The 24,236-nt window shown below is 49.8% G+C and overlaps 3 protein-coding genes across 6 annotated transcripts in view; 1 reads left to right on the top strand and 2 right to left on the bottom strand.

Annotated features, from left to right (window-relative positions):
• Positions 1 to 62: 62 nt before the first annotated feature.
• LOC1281369 (ras-related protein Rab-30) lies at positions 63 to 5,380 on the bottom strand. 4 transcript variants are annotated; one of them, XM_061640824.1, is made up of 4 exons: positions 5,112 to 5,380; positions 1,269 to 1,661; positions 930 to 1,180; positions 63 to 854 (listed from the first exon to the last, which is right to left on the bottom strand). In XM_061640824.1, the coding sequence occupies exons 2-4, from the start codon at positions 1,522 to 1,524 to the stop codon at positions 648 to 650; spliced, it is 714 nt and encodes a 237-aa protein (XP_061496808.1). In that variant the 5' UTR covers positions 1,525 to 1,661; positions 5,112 to 5,380; the 3' UTR covers positions 63 to 647. The 4 variants fall into 4 exon arrangements, with proteins under 4 accessions (XP_061496808.1, XP_061496812.1, XP_061496810.1 ...); XM_061640828.1 differs by having other exon boundaries at positions 5,344 to 5,380; XM_061640826.1 differs by having other exon boundaries at positions 4,783 to 5,375.
• Positions 5,381 to 6,014: 634 nt separating this feature from the next.
• Positions 6,015 to 11,696, top strand: LOC1281370 (phosphoribosylformylglycinamidine synthase). The gene is made up of 5 exons (XM_320948.4): positions 6,015 to 6,223; positions 7,142 to 7,652; positions 7,731 to 8,492; positions 8,571 to 10,640; positions 10,714 to 11,696. Exons 1-5 carry the CDS (start codon positions 6,146 to 6,148, stop codon positions 11,367 to 11,369), a joined length of 4,077 nt encoding a protein of 1,358 aa, XP_320948.3. The 5' UTR covers positions 6,015 to 6,145; the 3' UTR covers positions 11,370 to 11,696.
• A 3,434-nt stretch (positions 11,697 to 15,130) lies between these two features.
• Positions 15,131 to 24,236, bottom strand: part of LOC1281357 (neuroligin-3) — a 42,486-nt gene continuing 33,380 nt past the window's right edge. Inside the window, exons 7-14 of the mRNA XM_061641260.1 lie at positions 22,066 to 22,170; positions 21,603 to 21,798; positions 19,356 to 19,544; positions 18,375 to 18,517; positions 17,587 to 18,188; positions 17,266 to 17,415; positions 17,056 to 17,178; positions 15,131 to 16,757 (exon numbers count right to left, since the gene is read on the bottom strand). Of these exons, the coding sequence (XP_061497244.1) occupies positions 15,511 to 16,757; positions 17,056 to 17,178; positions 17,266 to 17,415; positions 17,587 to 18,188; positions 18,375 to 18,517; positions 19,356 to 19,544; positions 21,603 to 21,798; positions 22,066 to 22,170 (2,755 nt within the window). The 3' untranslated portion in view covers positions 15,131 to 15,510. The remainder of the gene's footprint in view (positions 16,758 to 17,055; positions 17,179 to 17,265; positions 17,416 to 17,586; positions 18,189 to 18,374; positions 18,518 to 19,355; positions 19,545 to 21,602; positions 21,799 to 22,065; positions 22,171 to 24,236) is intronic.

Genomic DNA, 24,236 nt, shown 5'->3' with positions numbered 1-24,236 from the left:
TTATATCAACGACCCGCCGGTTCCCTTCATTGCGCAAACCCCCTTAGATCCCAGCCACGGTGTTGTGTTTTCGGTGTCGCTTCACTTAGCTGAGCTTAGAAGCACACGCGAAACGGTTTCCTTTATTGGTAGTTGCTTTTTGGTACCATTGAAAAATCTCATGTCTTTTGTGTGTGTGTGTGTGTGTGTGTGAGTGGTTGTGTTTGTCTGTTTGTGCGCATGATTACAGAGTTTTTCAAGGGGTTCTCAAAATTTTGGAACACTTCTTTGACACTTTCTTCTAGGAAGTGAACTGTGACGTTAGTGAATCCAATAGGAATTTCCATGTTGCCTGTTCTAAAATGCTTTTAGAACAGCAACATTGGAAATTCCTATTGGATTGGAGTTAAACGTCCCGCAATAAAGAGTCAGCAACATGTCCCAAAATTTTGACAACTCCTTGAAACTCCCTTGTAATATATCCCAATGCGGGTGCTGTGCTGATTCGAACCTTCCCACACACATACACACATACAGCTTCCCGACGGATATTGCACACCGGGCAGCAAAAAGGGGAGCAGAATCGTTCCCCCCCATGTCCTGGGCTTCTCAAGGTAGCTTTGCTTGTTTTTGCTGCTTTGCTGTTGTTTTTCGTTCACTGCAAGCGCTTACTGCTGGGTGATAAAATTACCACTATTGCTGCCGATGCTGCCCGGCCCGGAGCTGTCCGAGTAGTGTGCGTCGCTGGTGCTACTGCTGCGCGCGTGGTTCCGATCGCCGATGCTGCAGCAGCTCGGATGGTAGATCGTCTTTTGGGAGAGATTCGTCAGGACGCTCGTTTCACTGCGCAGCGTAAACTCTTTCGTGCGGGCTTGCTGCAATGGAACGCGAAGGAAGACAGCTTTTAGTGAAAGGCACAAGAAATACCCGAAAAGGGTGAGGTCGCTTACCTCAATCAGTACTGCCGCAATGTCGTAAAACAGCCGCTCCACATTGTCCGCCTGCTTGGCGGACGTTTCGAGGAAGTACATGCCGTGCTGTTTCGCAAACTCGGCCCCGACCTCCTGCGGTATCTCCCGATCGTCCCGGTCCGTCTTGTTGCCGACGAGAATTTTTAACACTTTCGAATTTGCGTGCTCTTGTATTTCGCGCAACCAGTCGGGCAGACAGTCGAACGTGGGCTGGCAGCTAATGTCGTACACTGAAGAAAAACAACAACAAAAAACGGCATTAGCAGAAAGCGTTATTACAGTTCAGTGTTTTTATATGGACATTTTAGTGCCACTTACCTAGTATGAGGGCGGACGCGGATCGATAGTAGCTTTGCGTGATCGAACGAAACCGCTCCTGGCCGGCCGTGTCCCAGATCTGTAGCTTAATCTTCTGATTGTCCACCTCGACCGTTTTGATCATAAAGTCCACCCCGATCGTGGCACCCTGGCCGGGCGGGAAGAGCCCCTGGGTGAACCTTCGCACCAGGCACGTTTTGCCGACGCCCGCGTTGCCCACCAGGACGACTTTGAACAGAAATTTGTAATCCTCCATCGCTTCTACTGGCTTCTAAAGGTACGGGCGATCTTAACACAGACAGCAGGCACACCAAACCGAACGGACACGGTGATGCAACTTGGACCCACTGTTCCACCTTCCCAACTGCACAGTGTTGTGGCACGATGCAACCGCTGAAAAAGAAGAGAGAAAGAGAGAAAGGACAAAATTCGGTTAGTAAGTTGATAACAGCGTGCGGAGGGTCGGTGGTATGGTACAATCTTCCAAATGCTCGTGTTCCATTATCACAATATGCTTCTTTTTAAAAGTGAATCTTCTCCTCTGCTGCTCCTCCTTTCTCACCGCTATCACCCGCGCGATCGAAAGTGATCACGCGTACGAATGAGTCATAAATTACGCGTACACCTAGGCACCATTAGCGCGACCACTCTGACCGCAATACTGGTGGCTTTGCGTGTACTTTAACAGCGGCACGGCGTCCGATTGCGTGACGTTCGTTGCGTGCGATCGCGATGGGTTCAAACATACCAGCACTAATAAAAAAAAGCACGCACACACACACACACTCATAAACAGCTGATCCACTTTGGCCGAAGGAAGCGTTACCGTGTCTAATCAACCCGTGCCCGATCCGCCGGTCAAGTGAAGTTCGCTGACTTTCGATTTTATTTACCGATTCGTACCGATTCGTGCTGCACATCGTGAAACGGCCACTGCGGCACACATGAGCGTTTGTGTGCGTGTGCGTGTGTGTGTTTTAAACCCTTCCTCTACCGTTCAACTGCAACGAGAAGGGAAGGGGACCACCGTCTATTGGGCCATGGAGAGGCCCGCTATTGCGAGGGGAGTTGTGTTCTTCGTTAACGGCGGTGTGTTGTGTTCCACTTTCTTGGTTACTTCGATGTGATTTCCTTTTCGTTACAATGTGCCTCTCCCCCCCCCCCCCCCCATCTCCAACACACACTGCGTGCACGAAGAGAGAAGGTTTGTTATCATCCCAAACCGAATCGACGTTTGCAGAAAGTCGTTTGCCCGCGCAGATGCGTGTGGAGCAATTACGCTGTTTGAGGGTTTTTTTCCTTAGAAATGGTGGTGCAGCGGCTGCTATTTAGTGCAAATAATGCACCGATTAGTGGCCAGTAACCGTTTTTCCATCGTGGCCTTGTCCTTTGCGGTTCGGTCGACGGTCGAGAGGGCTGTTAAAGTAAAGGTCGAAGGTAGTTTTCTAACTGGCAACTCAAGGCCAAAACATAAGTTCGTCGTTTCCTTGTGTAAATGAATCGCTCCATCGCGAGCCAAGCATAAAGCCAGTGATAGGAAGCTTAAATAAAAAAAAAAATAAAATAAAAAAATATAAAAATATTTGTTTTTTTTTTCTCTCAATAAATTAAGACTTTTTTAATGTACTTCTTAATCACGCGGATGGCTTCCGTTTTCAACCGTTGGATGGTTTGTTTTTGGTTTTTTAACGAGACCGCTTTTTGATAAGCAATCTGCCGGCAGATAACAACAATTCGTTACAATGTTACAGCTATTCAAGTTAAAACGCTTCAAACCCCCCCAAAAAAAACTGTGTTTCCGGACTTTTCAAACATTTCTTCACTTACGTCACAAACAAAACAAAAAAAAAACGCTTTATCGACTTCCTCCTTATCAGCGCTTGTTACCATCGCTTATCGTCGTGTAATTTGATATGCGATCGCTCGCCGCACCCTTCGGCGGAGGAGGAAAAAAACAGCCAAATATGTTTTCAATCAAAATCATTATTCTTGTCCGGGTCTAGGATGGCAAACGGATTCCATCCCTCTTTGCATTCTGGCGTGGCGTAGAATAACATCGACCCACGCCTGGAATCGAATATCGGACCAACCGGTTCCGTCCAACGACCAGACTGGGACGGAGCGGCTTCCACGCTCAGTAGCAATCAATTTAATTGAACGCCATCACACCAACGGCGTAGCAGGCGGCGCCCTGCATACTATTTTTTTGCTTTACTTTACTTTGCTCCTGATGGCGACAGTGGCCTACTGCCAGGACATTTTGGGCCTAGCAACAGCACGACTTTGTGTCATTGCGATCGACGGGTGGGCTCGCCCTTTTGGCACTGTAGCTGGTGCATTCAAATACGCGTAACTCCCCTTTCGGGCAAGGCGCACCCTTTTTGCTGTATGTGTGTGTCCGTGCGAGCGTGTGTGTCTGCTGTTTATATTGCTTTGTTTACGGTACACGGCATGCTAATTATTACAGCACCGCGCGCTCTTAGTTTGTTTTGCTCTTATCCTTCCGCTATGCCGGCTTTGAAGGGAAGGATGTGTGTGACGCTACGCGTCCACCAGGCGTGGGATGGCCGAGATGGCTTGCTTGTTCGTCGTGCTGAAAACGGGTGGGTCATGGTAGCGGAATCTCGCCGATCGCTTTTGACCATCTTCATCGTCGTCGTGGTTGAGAGGTGATACAATTCCAGTCCGACAATCACGCATTCGAGGAGCGAGCGCGCGCGTGTGTGTGTCTGTGTCCCTCGGCAGCTCGCTCCATTCGGTCGATGATGTCGTTCCGGCTAGCTGCACCCCACGGTCAAGCAAAGGTTCATAAATTCAACCCTCGCCTACTACCCTCGCTCTGCTCTATTCGCTCGCGTCCCGGCCCTGCACTGTGTTCATTCGGTTCGTTGTCACCACCCCTCACGCTCTGCGCTCTGCACGCTCCGGGGAAGGGAAGTTCCGCTCGTGCGATGCAATGATGAACGAGAACGCAGGGCGGGGGGTATTCCACACACTGCCGTAGTAACCTTCTCAACCCGGACGGAGCAATTACACACACACACACCTCGTGCAATCGCGGTAGATTGAATTGGTCACCTCATGACCACACGCCATCGCCATCGTGTGGCCATTTTCGGAAAGCTCCAAATTTGTCTCGCTACTTGTGGGCGACGATGACGGGGTACTACCACCGCCACTCTTTCTCGTGCTGCCGATGACTAATCGTTCACTGAAACGGAACCGTGCCTCCGTTCGTCGATGGTCTGCGGTCAAGGATAACGCAGGATGGTTGGAAATGTGTTACCGTTTTACGCCTGTTTGCTTCATGCTTCTTCTTCTTCTCATGGCTCACAGCTGGGGTGGGGTGGGCACGATTTCTCCCCCCGCACTTGTAGGTCACGGTGGTTGGTGTCCGCGGTGCATTCAACCAAACGGCAAACAAAAAGCAACCGATTGCACCGTCGTCGTGTGGGTGAGCTGTTGTTTTTACAGTTGCAAAATTCCGTCCACATGCCTTCCTACCCCTCCTTACCATTCGCTAAATCACACCCGCCCGTGGTAAGAGGTCGCGCACCGTCCGTGAACACGCACACACACACACACACACAGCAACCACTCCGTACACTGCACTGGATGGGGACTGAACGAACGAAAACAACGAAGCACACGGGAAAGTAATGCACTCGCTGCAGTCACTATCGAGCCCAACGGAGCAACCGAGTTGGAAGAGGTGGGGAGGGGGGAAAAAAGTACAACAAAAACCGAGATGCTATGTGCACTCCGAACTCGCGAAACTGCACAGAACTGCAGCAGCAGCTTCCTCTCTCTGCTTATCTGCCTGCTTTCACCCCACAAACGCACCTGGTCTTGGGTTGGTCGGTTGACGGGGGCGTGGGGGAGCGCAACTCCTTTCTTTTTTTTCGATCCGCTCACTTCCTCACACCGATTGCAGATGATTTTCATTCACAACATTGCACTTTTTCCCCCTTTGTTGCTGGCGAGTGGAAACAATGGTGACACTGGGCACGGCTGCGAACTGCACGGACAAACGGTACGGTGAACAATAATATTGTTTCGCTACCAACACACCAACCTGCTGTTTTCCAGTTGTTGCAGCGCTCGCTGCCTGTGTGTGCGTGTACTCGTAGTGCTGTTGCTGCTGTCCCCTTCTACAAAAACGCACAACTACATCCACAATCGTCAGGGGTGTGCAATCGTTTAGTGGAAATGGGCAAATAGCAATAATTACCAGCTTCAATAGATAAGATAGTTTTTAGCTAGATTGGATCATTAATAAAGTTTTTTTTTATTTTAATTATTTTGTTATGTGAAAGATAGTACACAAATTATGACAATCAAAAGTAAAACAACGGGATGCAATTTAAATTTTAATTAAAAATTATTTTTAACTTTATATTTATTAGTTGCCAACCACTGTATTGCACAATTTGACAGCTCGTTGCTCTGTTTGGGAGAGATTTGCGTAAAGCGAGTCTACACTTTATCTGTCTCTTTCTCTCAAATAAGAGAATCTGCCACTCCACGCTAGAGCAAAACAACAAAATCCCTCTCGCTCTAACTAACACACCATCGCTGCTTACTTCTCTGCCAAAGCGTCTAGCGATGCGCATTCTTTCTCTCCCTCTCTCTTTCGCTCTCCCTATTACGTTCACGCACTCAAAGCGTCGTACTCTGCGTGCGTGCTCCTCAACCGAATTGGAACCATCGTTCCGGGGTGTGATGCGAATCTTTGGCCCCCCTCTACGGTGGAGCTGGAACTAATAAATACCCAACCGCTAACAACGTTATCAACTCGCAGCATCCAGCTCCAGGGGCCAGAACTGAATCTTGCACGCTCGAGCAAACAGCCTGCTCTCGTACCGCGCTAATCAACCATGACGATCGTACGGTACTATTCCGCCGGTGCACTGTCTGCCGCAAAAACAAACGCGTTGCTGGAATCGCTGAAAGCGGTAAGTTTTTACATTCAATACAATCCTGCGCGGGTGCGTGCGTGCAGGAGGACACGATCGAGCGGTTAAATTGGTGAAGAATTGGTGAAGTGATCGTCGGTGTGTCGCGGTGGGTTTATGTGTCGCTCTAGGGCCACTTGATTGATTGATGACCTTTCTCAGGCGAAGAGACGCGTAAGCATGTAAATCCGGTTTCTGCACGTGTTTCTGCTTAGCGAACGCGAAAACATGCTGCCTATATATATATATGTGTGTGTTGTTGTACGGGGCAAATCAGCTGTTGTGGGGGGAGCACTCGTGTTTCATGCTGCTAGTGGCCTTTTTTAAATTAAAGTTGTTAATTCAACAACATTTTTTTTGCTTTGAAATAATCTTCCTCACAACCCATCCCCCAATGGACTTGGCAACAAACGTCCGTGTTCCGGAGACGGGGCCCATAATCTTATTTGTTGCAGCACGCTGGAATTGCGTAGGAACGGGACTATTGCTGTGTTTTTCTAACGATCAGCGCAAACGGAAAGAGTGAGGCAAAAATAACAAACAAACAGAACGGCGAACGGTCAGGATCGGCGCACGGAAACTGTGTCAGTAACAGAGGAAGCAATTCCACACCCCGTACGGGCTGGAGTTTGTTGCTCGGCAACGGTGTGGCACGATCGACGATCATCTCGAAACCGGGGGGAGGGGAAGGTCTACGCGCACGATCTCGTGTTGCAGGACCTTCGGCCTGATAAGCGAAAGTGAATGATGATTACACTAACGTCACTGATAAGCCGTACACGAGGGAGTGAGCGAGACGGAGCGAGGTTGTTATTTTTGAGCCTAAACACAATCACCCCCCTTTGGATTTTTTTGAATTAAAATTAACTTTTGGCTTGTTTGGCTTATGTTCTCTCATTTGTTCTCCCCCTCCTAAAGGTCAACCCGCGCGTACAAACGCTGCAGACGGAGAAATGCTTCTACGTGCAGAACAATCGCTACGAGCAGCTGCCGGCCAATGTCGACGCGATGCTCCGCGGCATCCTGAAGGAGCTGGACGCGGCCGACCAGCTGTCGGAGAAGGCGGGACTGGTGGCCGGGCCCAGCCAGGTGGTGATTGAGATAGGGCCGCGGTTCAACTTTTCCACCGCCGCCAGCACGAACAGTGTCAGCATTTGTCACAACTTGGGGCTGGACTTTATCGAACGCATCGAGGTGTCCACCCGCTATCTGGTCGGGCTGGATGGGGCGATCGGTAAGGATGGGGCGGGAATTGTTTCCGCGCTGCTGCCCACGCTGCACGATCCGATGACGCAGTGCCAGTACACGGAGCGCAACATCCCGGCGAACGATTTCTACGAGATGGTGTCCCGATCGAAGGAGGACTGGTACTTCGTGCCCCTGTTGGAGCTGGGTCGTCGTGCGCTGGAGGAGATTAATGTGAAAAATGGTACGCATTAGGCGAATAACCTATTGGATATGTTTCCTATTGGATGTTTTTTTCACATTTAAATTCCCACCATTGCAGGGCTCGCGTTCGACGAATGGGACCTCGAGTACTACACCAACCTGTTCGTGAAGGTGCTGAAGCGCAATCCTACCAACGTGGAGCTGTTCGACTGTGCGCAGTGCAACAGCGAGCACTCGCGGCACTGGTTCTTCAAGGGCAAGCTTACCGTGGACGGTAAGCCGAAGAAGCAGTCGTTGATTGAGATGATCTGCGACACGCAGCGGCACACCAACCCGAACAATACGGTCAAGTTCAGCGACAATAGTAGCGCGATCAAGGGCTACCAGCATACGGCCCTCCGGGCGTCCTGCTTCGACGGGCCGGGGAAGTTTGTGCAGCGATCGGTGCAGTCGGACCTGATATTTACGGCCGAGACGCACAACATGCCGACGGCGGTGTCTCCGTTCAGTGGAGCGACCACTGGCACCGGGGGTCGGTTGCGTGATGTGCAGAGCATTGGGCGCGGCGGTTTACCGATCGCCGGTACGGCCGGGTACTGTGTGGGTATGCTGAACATTCCGGGCCACAAGCTGCCTTACGAGAGCGAGCAGGAGTATCCGGGTTCGTTCGCCCGTCCGTTGAAGGTGCTGATCGAGGCGAGCGACGGTGCGTCGGACTATGGCAACAAGTTTGGCGAGCCGGTCATTTGTGGCTTTGCCATTTCGTTCGGCACGGTGCAGTCGGACGGACGGCGCAAGGAGTACGTGAAGCCGATCATGTTCAGCGGTGGCGTTGGTACGATGGACTCGGATCTGGTGGATAAGAAGGATCCGAAGCGGGGTAAGTGATCGATTGAACTGTGAAATGAGTTTGGGTTGATTTTTAATAAGTTTTTTTTTACAACTTTTCCCACGTTAGGCATGCTGTTGGCCAAGATCGGCGGTCCAGTGTATCGTATCGGTGTCGGTGGCGGTGCGGCCAGTTCGGTGGAGGTGCAGGGCGACAGCACGAACAGCGAGCTCGATTTCAACGCCGTCCAGCGCGGTGACGCGGAGATGGAGAACAAGCTGAACCGCGTAGTGCGCGCCTGCATCGAGATGGGCGACCGCAACCCGATCCTGGCCATCCACGACCAGGGCGCCGGGGGTAACTGTAACGTGCTGAAGGAGCTGGTCGAACCGGGCTGTGCCGGTGCGGTCATTTTCTCCAAAGCGTTCCAGCTCGGCGATCCGACCATTTCCACGCTGGAACTGTGGGGCGCCGAGTATCAGGAAAACAATGCCGTCCTGCTGGACGCAAGCGATCGCGACCTGTTGCAGCGGATCTGCGATCGCGAGCGGTGTCCGGTTTCGTTCGTCGGACAGGTGACCGGTTCCGGGTACGTAACGCTGCTGGAGCAAGAGTTTGACGCCGGCGCGGACAGGTTTGCCGACCGCAGCAAGTGCGGCAAGGAGCTGGCCCACGTTCCGTTCGACATGCACCTGGACCACGTGCTGGGCAAGATGCCGCAGAAGGAGTTTAAGCTGCAGCACATCGGCGAGCGGCTGGACGAGTTCCAGCTAACGGCCAAGGTGAAGCTGCCGGAAGCGCTGAACCTGGTGCTGTCGGCCGCCACCGTCGGCAGCAAGCGCTACCTTACGAACAAGGTGGACCGGTCGGTGACGGGTCTGGTGGCGCAGCAGCAGTGCGTGGGCCCGCTGCACACACCGCTGGCCGACTTCGGGCTGGTGGCGGTGTCGCACTTTGCCCGCGAAGGCGTCGCCACGTCGATCGGCGCCCAGCCGATCAAGGGGCTGGTCGATCCGGCCAAGGCTGCCCGCATGACGGTGGCGGAAGCGCTCTCGAACCTGGTGTTCGTGGGCATCAGCGAGCTGGCGGACGTGAAGTGCTCGGGCAACTGGATGTGGGCGGCCAAGGTGGCTGGCGAAGGGGCCAAGCTGGTCGATGCGTGCGAGGCGATGTGCGAGCTGATGGGCCAGCTGTCGATCGCGATCGACGGCGGCAAGGATTCGCTCTCGATGGCGGCCCGCGTGAACGGCGAAACGGTCGTCAGCCCGGGCACGCTCGTGGTGTCGACGTACGCGCCCTGCCCGGATGTGACGGTGAAGGTGACGCCCGACCTGAAGGCGGCTGCCCTAGGCACCGACACGGCCCTGCTGTACGTTGCAATCGAGGGGCAGCGCTTCCGGCTCGGCGGCTCCGTGCTGGCCCAGTGCTACGGCCGGCTCGGCGGCGACTGTCCGGATGTGGGCAACGCGCAGTGCTTGAAGAGCGCGTTCAACGTCACGCAGCAGCTGCTGCGGCAGGGCATGCTGCTGTCCGGGCACGACTGCAGCGATGGTGGCCTCATTACGACGGTGCTCGAGATGGCGTTTGCCGGGCTGACGGCGGTCGAGATCAATCTGGAGCAGCTGCTGGCATCGAGCGGCGGTGCCTGCAGCCAGGAGGAAGCGGCCATCCGTGCCCTGTTCGCGGAGGAGTGCGGCTGGGTGCTGGAGGTGCAGCAGGCGAACGTGGCCGCCGTCACGGACGCTTTCCGCAAGGCTGCCGTGCCGTGCTTCACCGTCGGTCGCGGTGTGGCCGTGGCCGATCTGCATTCGCGACAGTCCGTGTCGGTGCGGGCCGGCGCGAAGGTGGTGCTGCTGCAGGACAGCCTGTTCAATCTGTTCAATCGCTGGGAATCGACCAGCTTCGAGATTGAAAAGCTGCAGAAAGCAAAGGCAAGCGCGATCGAGGAGTACACGGGCATGGAGCGGCGCACCGGGCCACACTATACGGTCAGCTTCAATCCGGACGCGGTGTACGCGGACCTGAAGCTCGGGCCGGCCGGGCCGCAGGTGGCGCTGATTCGGGAGGAGGGCACCAACGGCGATCGGGAGATGGCGGCCGCACTGTTCAGTGCCGGTTTCGAGGTGCACGACGTGGTCATGAACGATCTGCTGCAGGGCCGCACAACGCTCGATCGCTACCGTGGTATCGTGTTTCCGGGTGAGTTTGGTCTTTATTTCCTTAAACATAGAGGGATTTTTTAACATTTTCTTGTGGTTTTTTTCTCCTCCAGGTGGATTCAGTTACGCCGACACGCTCGGTTCGGCCAAGGGCTGGGCGGCCTGCATCCAGTACAACGGTACGATCGCACCACAGTTCGAGCACTTCCGGCAGCGCGAGGACACGTTCTCGCTCGGTGTCTGCAACGGCTGCCAGCTGATGGGACTGATCGGGTGGGTCGAGACGGGTCTGGCACCGACGGCCGCCACGCCGACCGTGCCGGAAGTAGTGCTGGTCGGTAATCGGTCGGAGAAGTTCGAAAGCCGCTGGGTGACGCTGCGTGTTCCGGCGAGCCGGTCGATCATGCTACGCCGCCTGGCGGGCAGTGTGCTCGGTTGCTGGGTGGCCCATGGTGAGGGTCGGTTCTCGTTCCGTACCGATGCTAGCCGCGACCGGCTGCTGATGAGCCAGTGCGTTACGATGCAGTACGTGGACGATGCGAGCAATCCGACCGAGCAGTACCCGATGAACCCGAACGGCAGCCCGCTGGGCATTGCTGGCGTTTGCTCGCCGGACGGGCGCCACCTGGCCATCATGCCCCACCCGGAGCGTTGCGTGCAGATGTGGCAGTGGCCGTACGTAACCGCCGATTTCCCGTGCAAAAACGCCGCCCCCTGGATGTCGATGTTCCAGGAGGCGTACCTGTGGTGCAGTGGGCAGCAACAGTAAAGCAATACCCTTCCACACACACACACACACACCCGAAAAGAACATTCCCCAGCGGGCAAGGAGCACAAGGTGTGGTGGCAACACTAATCCTTTGCTTTCACCTTTCGATCCGATCATCTCTGTTGCCTTTTGCAAATTTAATTGAAGTGCTTTACTGATAAAGCTAAAAGCTTCCCCACGCCGTTTTATTCCCCGCGCGCCCACCACTGGCCCTTGGGGTGGCAGTGTCTTATAGTTCTTAAGTATCTAGCTCCGCATGTAACGGTAGCAGCTCGTAGCATAAGATCCGCCAAGCCATTGAAATAAACGGCTTCAAGTTAATCACAATTTATACGTCTCACCATGCTGCCTTGGCGCACGGGGCAACCGCCACATTCATCCTCGTGTGTGTGTGCCTACACTCGCAAGCTGTAGGGCGAGGGCGAAAGGTAAACACACGGCTCTCGGCATTCTCGGCCCCGGTGTGTAATGAAGTCAAACCATTTAGTGTGTATCATGAAGATAGATTCCGGGAATTAAACTCATAGCTCGCAGCAGACGGGTGCCGGGTGGGTAGTCGGGCGCACAGCGACAGAGGCACTATCTCTACATCAGCTGCCGATCGGAACGAAGGACCTGCGCGCGGTGCGGTGTCAAAGCAGGGAAAAGGGCACACCTAAAAAAAGGGAACAATCAATCCTCGGAGAAGAGTCTTGAGAAACCAGCACTTAAAATTCAACCGCAAATCCAGTGCGGTGCGGTGTGCAAGGATCACGGCGACGAAGGGCTGTGTGCAGAGGAAAAGAAACGAGTGGTGAGAAAAGTTTTCCCATGGAAATGGTGCTTACATTGGTATTGGTTTTTTTTATCCTTTCCGCTTGCCTCATGGTGTTTTCGGGAATGGAGTAAAGGATGGTAAACGAGGATGGTTCGCATTTCCGTGCACCAGCATCCCACGCATCCTTCGCCGGTAATCGAAGGGCGCTCGCTTAATCGATACGGCGAAACGGAAACAGCAGATTGAAGCCAGAGTCTCGCTCCTCGAGCGTCCTCGAGGAGCAAAAGAGCAGGTAAGATAATTAGCTACACTTGAGGTGTGTACGGTGGGAGAATTGCGTTTATTTTACGGTGGCGGCACGATGGGATGCTATGGAAGCAGAGCAGGTTCGAAGGATCCGGTTCATTTCACTTTCACCTACCTTGGTACCCCGGCGGACCGCTCGCTGCAACCACCATCCCCCCCGGTTTCGGGCCCATCGAAAGAGGGGCAAAGCGGAGAGGACCGACAATAAATAAGTATCTTTATTTGGCCCCACAGCCACAGACACGCTCCGCTCGTTTCGGTTGTGAATCTTTGTAATGTAATCTGCCCTCTTCCCAAAACACCACTTTCTCTCACACACACACACACACACACACACCTTCTAGGAAAGATTTCTGACAGGCTTGCCGGTGATGCTACTTCTCGGTTCCGGCAAAATCGAATCACGAGAAACACGCCGACAGGGCGGAAGCGCTCCGATGGGGTGGTAAGCTTGCCAATTGTTCGAACCGAAAGCCTCCCCGGTAGGCGGCTCAGGTATGTGTGTGTGTGTGTGTTGCGTGTGCCGTCAACCCCTAGGAGGAGCAACACCAACAGCAGTTGCGATAGCAACGAGCTCGCCTACTAGAGCGGAGGCTCAGGCCCTTGAGGGGAGAGAAAACGGAAATGTTTAAATTCTCTTCCACGCATCGGCTGGATGGTTTTCCTGCGCGGCCCTTGACGGTGCTGCACTTACCACGCTCGCCACCCGCTGGTTCGCCCTGCCAAGAAATGATTTCTTGCCAGGTTTTTTTTTGTGTTCGCAATCTCGGCACCCGGTCGACTGCTGCTACGGGGAATCTGTTTCCCCGTGAAGTGTGAAGCGTTCGGTTCGCGTTCGAGAAACTTCATGACCCGCCGAGTCTACACACCGGGCCAAGCCGGCAGCTCCACTTTCAGCCGCTTCCGTGCGACACGCACACCACCACCGCTCGGGTAGGCTGCTCCGGTAGGATGGGGCATCAGCTTCGGAGAATTGGAAAGGAAGATCCGGCATGGTGTTGGGGTGGGGCGCGAACCCGGTAAGCTGATAGTTGTCAGCTCCTGGCCCGTGGGTTGTCTCCGCTGGCCTGATGGGAGGACAAAAAGTATCGCACTCCGCACACCGTCAAGGGTGGAGCTGCTGGTGGTGCTGCAGGAAATGTGACGGAAAATTCCAACGAACGCGTCCAGCCTCACCGTCGGGCACACTGCGTGCCAATACCGAGCAGTACACCTGTGGGAAAATAGGGGGGCGGAAAACAGCAGTGAAAGAAATGACTCGTGGATGGTTCATCCTGCGCCCAGGCGGAACCACTTTGCTATTTGCGAGTTTGTTGCCGGGTGTAGGGGTAGGACAAGGGAAGGGAATGCCACCCGTGCTGTTTCTTCGAAATATAAATTCGCTGGAATGTGTAACAATGGTACTGTAAAAACTTTTAACTGACCTGCCATTCAACCAGTTTGCTTTGAAGCAGTGAAATCGTTATCAGCACGAGATTGTTAAATTGTGCCTGAAAGTATGTGATTGGTACGACCGCACATGTTTGATGGAGATTGCTAAATAGCTGAAAACGTGTTAATTATAATTGTTGAAAGGAAAATTGCAAAAAAAAAAAAAAAACAGATAAGGAAATGGGACAGTTTTTAGGAAATGATTGAAAAAGAGACGTTACAATAGTTTAATAAAAATAACATTTATTAACATTTAATATAGGAAAGAGGGTAAAAGTAAAGCTCAGCCCTCTACGTTACATTGGAGAAGCGTTAGATTCCTTCAAAGATTCCCAAGCAACATTTTCAGTGTCGATTTGTCGATCCACGCGACCGACCGGTGTACTAAACAAACTAAAAACTATAAACTAAACTACAAAAAATATGTTAAACTGCGATGAAAATGTAAGCTATTTGTTTTAAGATTAAATGATATCAACGAGATAAAATTCTTAATTTACATGTAAAATGCAGGTTTATTATTATTCATGGTTTCATTTTGATTTATGAAAAATGTGCATCGACATTTCTTAAAAACACTTAAAGCTTTAAATTGGAGTAACATTTCTAATAAGTAGGAAAGATAAAATATTTAAAATATACGTAAATAAATTAAATATACAAGATATATTTATCACATATTCAATTTACTTTTCTGACCTTTTTGAATCATAACTACATAAGGTGCGAGGGCACCAATAGATGAGCAAAAAAAAAAAAATAGGATTATTTTAATGAAATCAATTTTTATGTTCAAAATTGTTAAAATAGTAATTTTTAAAGTCGTTATTACTTTGAATGTTAAAGAATAATCATTAAATAATAATAGTATAACGTTTTTTGATACTTATGAATTATGAATTAATCTAATCTTGATTAACGATTTTTAAGCTTCTACTTTTTTATTCATAATTGTTGCTTTTCTCATTATAGCATAAAAATATTCAATATTAAGACATGATAATCCATCCATTTGCTCATCCACGACTTTTGAAGAGGCGTTCAAAAAATGCTGCTTGGGTTTGAGATAAACAGGCGTTACGCGTAACGCTAGCGTAACGTAGAGGGCTGAGCCTTCATTTTATCGGAAAGAGAACTGGAATTTGTAATGTAACGAGCATACATTTAGGCGCACAGTTGTTCGAGAGAAAGCTCATAGCTCAATCTAAGGCGTGGTTGACCTAGTAAAGTGAATGTATAAAAACTAAGAAAAAACTATACACTCAAAGACTTTTTTTCAGATATCAACCATGTCCACTTTATTCCATCACTGTTTTGTTACAACGTCACATGGTGTACGCATTGGTGGCACCGGCCACGCGTTCCACATTGTCCCAATGTGCTGCTGTGTCTGTCTGTTTGTGTGTGAGTATGAATTCTGTTTCTGTTTCTGGGAAGATGCCAATTATTATGGCTCTCATACAGCACAACATTGTTTGTAAGTTATTTCTTCTATGTACAAGCTTCGACCTACACCAACCGTTCGCCCGTTCGGCCACCGATCGAACGAACCCTATCGCATCAGTACTTTCGTGTGTACAAAAAAACAATAACAAAAAACAACTAAAATGGGAGGTTTTCTCCCATCACATGTTGGCAGGAACATTTCTACACAGAAATTTCCTGTATCTGCACTCGCTTTTTGCTGCTGGAGCTGGCGGGCCCATCGGTTGGTTGCTGCGATTGATGCAGATGATGCAGATGCTGATGCTGATGGTGCAGCTGGTGCAGTGAGGGAGGCCGTAATATCCCTGTCGCAGCACTGCCACTGCCACCCGGTACGTGCAGCTCGGACCCATCGCGATGTGTGTACTCCTTGGCCGTCGCCAACGATCGCGTGCTGCCACCGATGGCTGGGGTGGAGCGAAAGTCTTCGCGTAGATCGCGCCTCCGTGTCATGGTCGCCGTGCTGGCCATCGTTGGTCGGGGTGCCGGGTGCTGGCCCGTGCCAACGAGCAGATGCGACACTTCGGCCAGATCGTACTGGGTAGACTGATTGCACAGCTCCTTGGGCAGGCTGACGACGGAGTAGCTGCGGGTGTCGCGCGTATGGACCGGTGGCGGTGCCTGATCCGTGCCGAGCGAGGAGGCCGATCCGGAGGAGGATTGGTCGTCCGATGGGTTCGGCGACACGATGGACACTTTCTTCGGCGAAACCGTACGATTGCTGCTGCAGGACGATTGATGGTGATGGTAGAGATGTTGCTGCTGCTGCTGCTGCTGCTGAAGTTCGCACTTGTGCGAGTGCTTAATGGCGGAGGTGCTGCTGCGCCGCATGGAAGTAGCGTGACCGTGCCCGTGATAGTGCGGTGTCAGCGATAGTTCGATTGTCTGTATGCTGTTCGGGCCACTGCCACCGCCGGGTGCTGCCTTCGCGCTAGTGGCAGTGGTGCTGGAAGCGCTCGAAGCCACCCGTAACGGGGCACCCTTCGTGTGGGACGCCGGTCCATCGTCCTCCTGGTGAGGTGGCGGTGCAACACTGAAGGACGTTTCCTCCTTCACCTCGCCGGAAGCGGCGGCGGCAGCGGCCGCTGCTGCCGCGACCGCGCCCGACGACGACTCGACCACGTTCAGGCGCGATTCCAGCTCGAGCAGGTTGATCTTCATGCGGGAGTTGCTTTCGCGCTTTTCCCGCTGATAGTAGATCGCGACAAAGATCAGCACGTTGAGGAAGAGCAGAAAGCACCCAACGCCGATCGTGATGGCCAGCGCGGTCGAGTAGCTGCGATGGTAGCTGTTCGTCAGCCGGTTGATCAGGCTGCGGTTGGAGTCACCGTGCTGGGTGGGAAGCGCTGAGTTGTGCAGCGGCCAGGAAGCGGAAGCCGTCTGGATGAAGGTGATGTTGGGGGGACACTCTGGAAAACGGGGGAGAAGCGTGTTCGTGTGCGTTAAGGATAACTAAAAGAAGGTAATATGATGCGCGAAACTGGACGTTTGAATAGCTGTAGGGCATAATTTGCATGCGTGTATGCAATCTGCGTTACAAAACGCCTACAGTTATGCAATCCATTAAGCGTAGGTGTAGTTTTTAACACAGTCAAGAGCTGTAATGCATAATTAGCCTGCATGTATGCAATTTTCGTTACAAAACGCCTACAATTATGCAATGCATTAAGCGTAGATGTGGTTTTAACGCAGTTTGCAATGACATACCCGTTGAAATGGATTGCAGTATGGTGGAGGCGATCGTTTCCGTTTTGTGCATTTTGGAGGTGGTCGATGTTACAAAGCCAATGTGCATCAGCGGCGGCTCTATGATTTGCTCCCGCACAAGACCTATGCACACAGAACAGAGAGTAAGAGCGGAAAAAAGGATTTAATTAAGCTCCATTGTCCAACGGATCGCAATGCAATGGACCATACCGTCGTAGAACATGGGATTTTCCTCGCTAAAGTGATGATGTCGCATCGACAGTTCGGGTATGTTGAAGGAAGAGTGCAGCTGTGGAATCAAGCTTAGCCAGAGGGAAAGTTTGTGCCCTCGGTAGTGACTCTTCGGTACAACCTGGCTCCCTGTAAAAGTAAAAATGTGCAACAACAACATGTACAAAATGTAAATAAAGCAAACTGTGTAACAATATTTTCCCAATACTCTCTTCCAGGTATCCTCCCGAGTACATCATGGCCAACCCACAGCTGTCACAGTGCTGTAAATGTAAATATTACCCAGCGCTTCCCGCTTACCTATTTCCATGAAAACCTGATTGGTGGTGTCATAGTGTCCCCAGAACGGTAGGTTGTACTTGATAGTCGTAAACCCGCTGTACACGTAGTCGCTGTCCACGCTGTAGTAGCTCGGCTCCGTCTCACTACGACCACCCGACTCGCCCCCGTCCCGTCTATCACCGTTCTCCTCCTCCTCCTCCTCCTCGTCGTCCTCATCATCGCCGCCCCGACCACCGTTGCCGTTCGAGCCGCCCAGCGTCCCAGCCTCCTCGCTCGAACCGTACGCGGCCCCTTCGCTCGAGCCGTACCGCTGCAGATCGTTCGAAAATCTCGTTCGCTTCCGGCGCGAATGCTTCGGCTGGCGGGCGCTCTGTTGCTCCTTGCGGTAGTACTGCTGGAGCTGCTGCTGCATCAACGCCTGCTCGGGCGTTAGCAACGGTTGGGCCGGCATGCCCGGAAGTGGGTTTCGCGGTTGGGGCGGTGGATCCTGCTGGCGAAAGGATGACACCAGCTGGCGCATGAGCGTCTCGTTGTGTGGTTTCTTTGCCGGATTCCAGCTACGCTTATTGTTACTGTTCACGAACACATCCATCCGTGGTGTGCGAAGCCCGTTCGGGTTTCTGGAAGGGAGGTGGACGTGGAGGAAAGATAACATAAAACGGTAAAACGGTGATGAGTGGTGCGCAACGCAGCCGAGCAGCGCTTGAAAACTTGACTATGAGCGTTAAATGAGACAACGGCCACCGGGTGGCTCGCCATTGGTTTTCGGTGCTATTCCCATTGCGCCACGGATGACGGATACGTACCCTGTTTTTACAAAATTACACAAATAGCGCATCACGGTACTGCTGACCTGCATGTCCAGCCGGGTGAGGGTGAGTGGAAACATCGGTGATGGTGAGAATCCTAATGCAAAAGGCACATCCTCGCCTCGAACGGACCCAGTTCGCTGAGGAGCCATGAGAGAGAAAGCAGAGCGACAAAGGAAATAGAACGCACTTTACTAACTTGAGAAAATTAATTTTATGAGCTTGGCAGACGGTACGCTACGACCACTACGACTTGGAACAACTTAAAATGACTTGATTGTCCGGCAAAATGTGTCACCAGCATTCAACAGCAGCGATGTGATTACAGAGGCCATGGTAACAAGGTTCGGTTGGATCAAACCGGAAGCAAGTACATGAAAGAATTTCTAGAACCACTACCGGGCCAGTATGACATTTTAATGAAAGCGGTCCGGAATTCTGTCTGCAGTAAGTGGGTTATGCAGAGTGCAATAGGAGAAAACATCTCTCGCACGGGGTTTGAACGTTGCCTCTTGGCCTCACAAGAAATTATTTATGGCAGGATTAATTCCATACTATTTGACCCTTTGATGTCAATCGGAAAGTCCTAAAGTCCTAAATTAGACTCGAGATCAACAACATTCGTGTACTATCAACTGCTACTGGTAAATGCACTTTGCTGATGTATGAAGTCTGGAAAGGGTTGCTCATGACAAATAAACTCTTTTTCCCTCATTTCGGCAATGCAACAGGGGTTTTCATTTTGTAGCATAGCCTATTTGCAATAAAAAGCTACACATATTGCATATCTTTAGGCGACACTGAGCATTCCACCTAAGCGCAACATACAAATTACCCGTAAAGTATGCAATTTGCACAACAAAACTATTCCGCTTGGTGCAATTCAAACCACGTGCCACGCTCAATGAAGTCTTATCTGTATAGTACCTGTTGCGCGGCTTCTGTAGTATTAAAACATTTAACGCTAATACGCTTTACCTGGGGAAACTTCCACTCGTGCGACTGGTGCTTAAAGTGGAGAAAGTACGACCGTCCACCCTGGAGACTGTGCAGGTGGCTTAGCTGCACGAGCGGTGCCGCCGTCAGCCCGTCGCTCAGCAGCTCCAACACTGCGTCCCGGTATCCGTAGGCGCTTCTCGGCGACCGTTCCCAGTTGGTGTATTCGTTCTGCAAAGTAAAATAAATAAAAAATACCGAAAATACATTAGCACTGTCAAATCCTCACGGAGGGTTTTTTTTTTTGGTGGGGATAATTGAAAAATCAATCAACCCTCAGCTAAACACCAAAAGCAACGGGAGATGGGCAAGAATAAAACGCAAAACTCGTGTTCGTTACCACAGTTTCAGGCGGAGAGAAGGGGAAGAAATGTTAACCTCCGCCCGCGCTGTGGCAATTCTGTCCTTTTCTTATTCGCTAGATAAAAGTTATTTCTTCCGAAGGCGTTTGGCGGCACGGCGGGAAATCGAAAATGAAGGACAAAATAAATGTCCCTGACAGTTGGCTCGGTTCGGGCATTTATTTTCTGCCATTCGCTCTTTGGCGCGATCCTTTCATCGCGCGCCCGGCGTGTTGGGAAACGGGCGAGGAATTCGATTTCGGGGGCCGCCCTGCCGCGACTTTCAGCACCCTTTTTATGAGATAATTACCAATTTATGGATTTGAGCCGTTCCCTGTGCTTCACTTGCCTGCACACGGTTTGGGCGAAGCGTTAATAAGATTTTTTGTGATTAATTTAGCAACACTAGCCGGTTTGCCGCTTAGCAGCGCCGGTGCCACTTACCCCCTTGTCATTAATTTGCTTTGGCTAATCAATTTAAAGGTATATTGTAAGACTCCCCAAAATGCTGCTGGTAGTCAAAGGTTTAAGAGCACTTTTCGATAGCTTCGAAGTTTTCGAAGGAAAGGCAGGCATAGGAAAACCTCAAATAGGCTTGAGAGGGATTTAGTTCCGAGCTTAAGCATTTTTGTTTTTTCAAGAGCAACTTTCAAGTGAATCCAGATGGCAAATAAAACGTGTAGTTGCGTATACTGTAACCACTGAGCTTAAGAGCTTTGCTTTCATTCTAATTAAAGTTGCATGAAAGACAAGCAAGACGGCGAGAAGAGTGGCCGGTTTCACTTGTTCCCACGTTAGCAGTGCCTTTGCAGGGTTTCTCTGGTTGGGGTTTTTGCGATATCTAAACGAAACATGGGATATTTTGTATCTTTTTTATCATATGTAGTCACATTTTCACAGTCCAATTCAATTTTCTGTGGCATGTTTTGTACGGTACTTAATTTAAAAACATTCGTCTTTTTTAAATAATTAATCAATTTTCAAAAATAGTCATGTTGCATAACTTTCGGCGCTTAGCTTTTCTATCTAGATGTACATGCTATGTATTATTATATGATGAAATATTTAATTTTATTTAGTTAAATAATCTATATTCTTAAGCAATACGACCAAAGCCGTTCTTTCTGAATAAAAAAATAAACTATATTCTCACAGCCTATACCATATACCAAAAAATATGCGCAACATAAAAAGAAAGGGTAAAGAACTCGGTAAACATTTGACCAAAATTCAACACTCAGGATTGCGCTACTAACCCTGCACACTACCGCCTCTGCCGGTTCTCTAGAAACTTCAAAAAGGAAACCATCTTCGATGGAACTTCAATATGGTATAAAATGTTTGAAGCTCCGGTGTTTGTACCGTTTGCCTCTAAATAATTAAATTGCTTTTTATTGATTAAAACGTGCGACCACCAGCAGCGGTCGGAAAATCGGAGAGCGCGCGCGTTATCGTACCGTAAGCAACTCCCCCCTTTTCCTCGGCACATTTTTTAACCCCCCCCCCCCTCCCTCTCTATCTCTCCTGTTGGCTTCATTTTGGCTCAAACCACCGTCAAGTTTGAGTTTCATTATTCACCTCCAACCAGACAACTTCCGACAGCCTCTGGCCTTCCGGAGTTGTTATTTTGCTGGGGTTTTTTTTTTTCTCTCCCGCCTGTTTGAAGTATCAACTTAGCGCGGGCCAGCGACGAAACGGCTGCGAACCGCGCGTTCGGGTTGAGGAATTAAACCGAATTTGCTTAAAGATAGTTTACGCTCTCACTTTGACTGCGGTTTCGCGTGTGCTGAAAGCAAACCCCGACCCGAACCGGGAGCTAACCACAGCCACGGGCGAAACACTACCGCCGCCCGCTACTGTACCGGTGCCGAGTCCGCCACTACCTTACCTTCAGTGCCGAGTAGATCTCGTTCAGATGATACCGGTAGGTGTTGCGTACGAAGGTGCGCAGGATGCGGTCGCGCTTGGTTTCGTTGAAACCGAACTCGAGATCTGCCGCCGTCAGCTCGAGGTAGGACTCGTACGTCGTCAGCCCGAACAGGACGTCCTGCTTGTGGAAGTTGCTGAACTCGATGCCGCTGGTACTGCGTGGAGGAATGTGGGAAATGGGAACGAAATCAGCAGAATAGCGTTGAGTGTAAAACTTTACGCAAAGGTAAAGTTCCTCGCGGTGCAAAGGTCAGTCAGGGAGGAGGGACGTGTGATCGTGCGGAGAATGATGATATGGTGATGGCGGTGGTGGTAGCAGGTCGTGCCTCCAAACATCGTCGTCATCATCACCACCACCACCACCAACATCATCACTATCATCATCATCATTATTGTTATTATCATCATCATCAGCATCTTACCTGGCGATGGCGGAGTCGGTCGGTATTTTAAGATTATTAATAACGGCCGCTTTGGCCGGTGTTATGACGGTTCCGTCGACAAACGGTGCAAATCCTGGCAAAAATCTGTTTTGCCGCCGGGAGCGGCCGGTAAATGAAAGGTAGGAAATTAAAAATCACAGCACAGGATAATCATTATCGGTGGATGGGAGAGTTTGTTGATATTTGCTCGCGTCCGAATGTACCGTGACCCCGGGCCGGGAGAGTTCCCGAGTAAATGATATTTATTTGAGGAATTAATAAATTTTCTATTTAATACAATACGAACAGTAGATAAAAAAATTGGTGATTTTTAAGTTGATTTGCACTTTTGTTTCAGCACAGTAATGGAATAAATGGTGCGTTTGGTACGCACCATTGCCGAAACCGACAACGCCCCAATTTGTGTTTACACTTAGTGCACTTTAATGGATGAGTTCGTACCGTTCTGGGACCGGTATAACACATGTAGGAAAGTTTTAAGTGGCAGCAAGGCAGCAGAAACAAAACTGTACACTCCAACGACAACCTCGGTGTCGGTCGAAAGTGAGTCGGTTATGGGTACGAAAAGTTAGAGTGTAAAGTTCGCTCTACCGTTTCGACACATGCGTACAGGAAAGGCTTGTTATGGCCAATTTAAACAAAAAAGTTAAACTTCATGTACGAATTATTGTTTTACGCTTTAGTACAACTTTGTACAGCTGTATTTTGAAGGCACAATTTAATGTACTACTTATAGTAAAAAAATAAGCTACAAACATAAGCCTTGTGTCATCATTACGAATATCAACCGCTGCGCACACGCTTGGCACAGATTTGTGAAACAGTTTTAATCACGTTTGAAGTATATATTGCATTCAATTAACAAACCTCGTGCCCACCGACATGCGAATGAGAGTGAGTAGCAATCAAATTAAAACATTCAACAAATTCGCTCCATGTACATTGTAATCGGTGTAGGGTAAAAGGATTCCACCAAAACCCCTTGCTGGAAATAATTGAAACGTAGGCAGCTGCAGACGCATAATACATACTAATGATAGGTACGGGAAGGTAATCGGTACGAGCAAGCCGAACGAGTGAATTAACTTTTCATACGGCAAATATTGAGCGTTCTGGGAAGCGGTTAGCAAACATTCGGGCGACTCGCTGCAGCTAAGGGGCCAACGAGATCATACTATTTTCAATAGGCGTATGATAACTATGCTATTAAAATGATAAGATAATTTTAACAAGCGAACGAGGTAGATGCATTACCCATCGCTTGACATAGTTCCGTGAAGATGCGAGGTGATTATTTTGTACGCTAGTTTCAGTGATAGCACCGCATTGCAATTAAGGTGCATTAAAATCGATAAAAAAATTGAAACCGCTCTTAAGAGCATAATTACTTTTAATTGCTTCTCTTGCTTTTTTAAATATTTTAGTATTTCATCGCTGGTTGACAGTAACATTCATTATGAATATGTCAATTTGCATACGATTATGTTAATAACCTGTCCGATAGCTACTGATATTACTATAATATTACTATTGGAATTTTCATTTTATATTCGTTAGTTATGTTTTAGTGCATTGGACATTTTGTACCAGTTTAACAATGCAAATAATATAGAGTAATATTTTCTTACAAAAAACAATTTTTTTTGTGCGAAGCAATTTTTGAATAAAATGGTAATTTATTAGAAAAAACTAAAAACATTTAACAAATCGTGTTTTGGGCAACAATTGCCTAGTAATTCTTGGGCAATACATAATACGAATTAGTATTCGTTATGCGCCTAAATGTATGCAATTAACTAAAAATACCTCAATCGGCAATCTACTATCCCTGAAACAGCATTATTACCCGCACTTCAAGCAATTCATCGATTAAACTCTTTATCGTGTTTGTATACAGTCCATTAATTCCAATTTGGAGTTTTGGGGCTTTCCAAAACATAGTAATAATCAAACAACATTACTGTAACCGTAAAACACTTTTAAAATCCCATAAAGTAACAATTAGCCCATTGCCTCATAACTTTTGGTTTGGCTACAAACACTCATACACACACAAAAGGCCAAATCGTACGCAAACACTACGCCGAGAAAGGTCCAAGCGACCGAGAAACGTGGTGACCGTGGTAAAACCCCTCATTAAAAGCATAAAC

Source organism: Anopheles gambiae, chromosome 2 (assembly GCF_943734735.2).
Source record: "Anopheles gambiae chromosome 2, idAnoGambNW_F1_1, whole genome shotgun sequence".
NCBI classification, from domain to species: Eukaryota; Metazoa; Arthropoda; class Insecta; order Diptera; family Culicidae; genus Anopheles; species Anopheles gambiae.
Note: the sequence above shows the minus strand (reverse complement) of the source record. Positions and strands in the feature narration are given on the sequence as shown.

Excerpts from the sequence above, each read along its gene's own strand:
- LOC1281369 (XM_061640824.1), bottom strand. The coding sequence starts at position 1,524 with ATGGAGGATTACAAATTTCTGTTCAAAGTCGTCCTGGTGGGCAACGCG. Across the intron at positions 1,181-1,268 it reads CGCGTCCGCCCTCATACTAG|TGTACGACATTAGCTGCCAG; the intron begins GTAAGTGGCACT and ends GTTTTTCTTCAG. Across the intron at positions 855-929 it reads TTGCGGCAGTACTGATTGAG|CAAGCCCGCACGAAAGAGTT; the intron begins GTAAGCGACCTC and ends GTTCCATTGCAG.
- LOC1281370 (XM_320948.4), top strand. The coding sequence starts at position 6,146 with ATGACGATCGTACGGTACTATTCCGCCGGTGCACTGTCTGCCGCAAAA. Across the intron at positions 6,224-7,141 it reads TGCTGGAATCGCTGAAAGCG|GTCAACCCGCGCGTACAAAC; the intron begins GTAAGTTTTTAC and ends CCCCTCCTAAAG. Across the intron at positions 8,493-8,570 it reads TAAGAAGGATCCGAAGCGGG|GCATGCTGTTGGCCAAGATC; the intron begins GTAAGTGATCGA and ends TTCCCACGTTAG.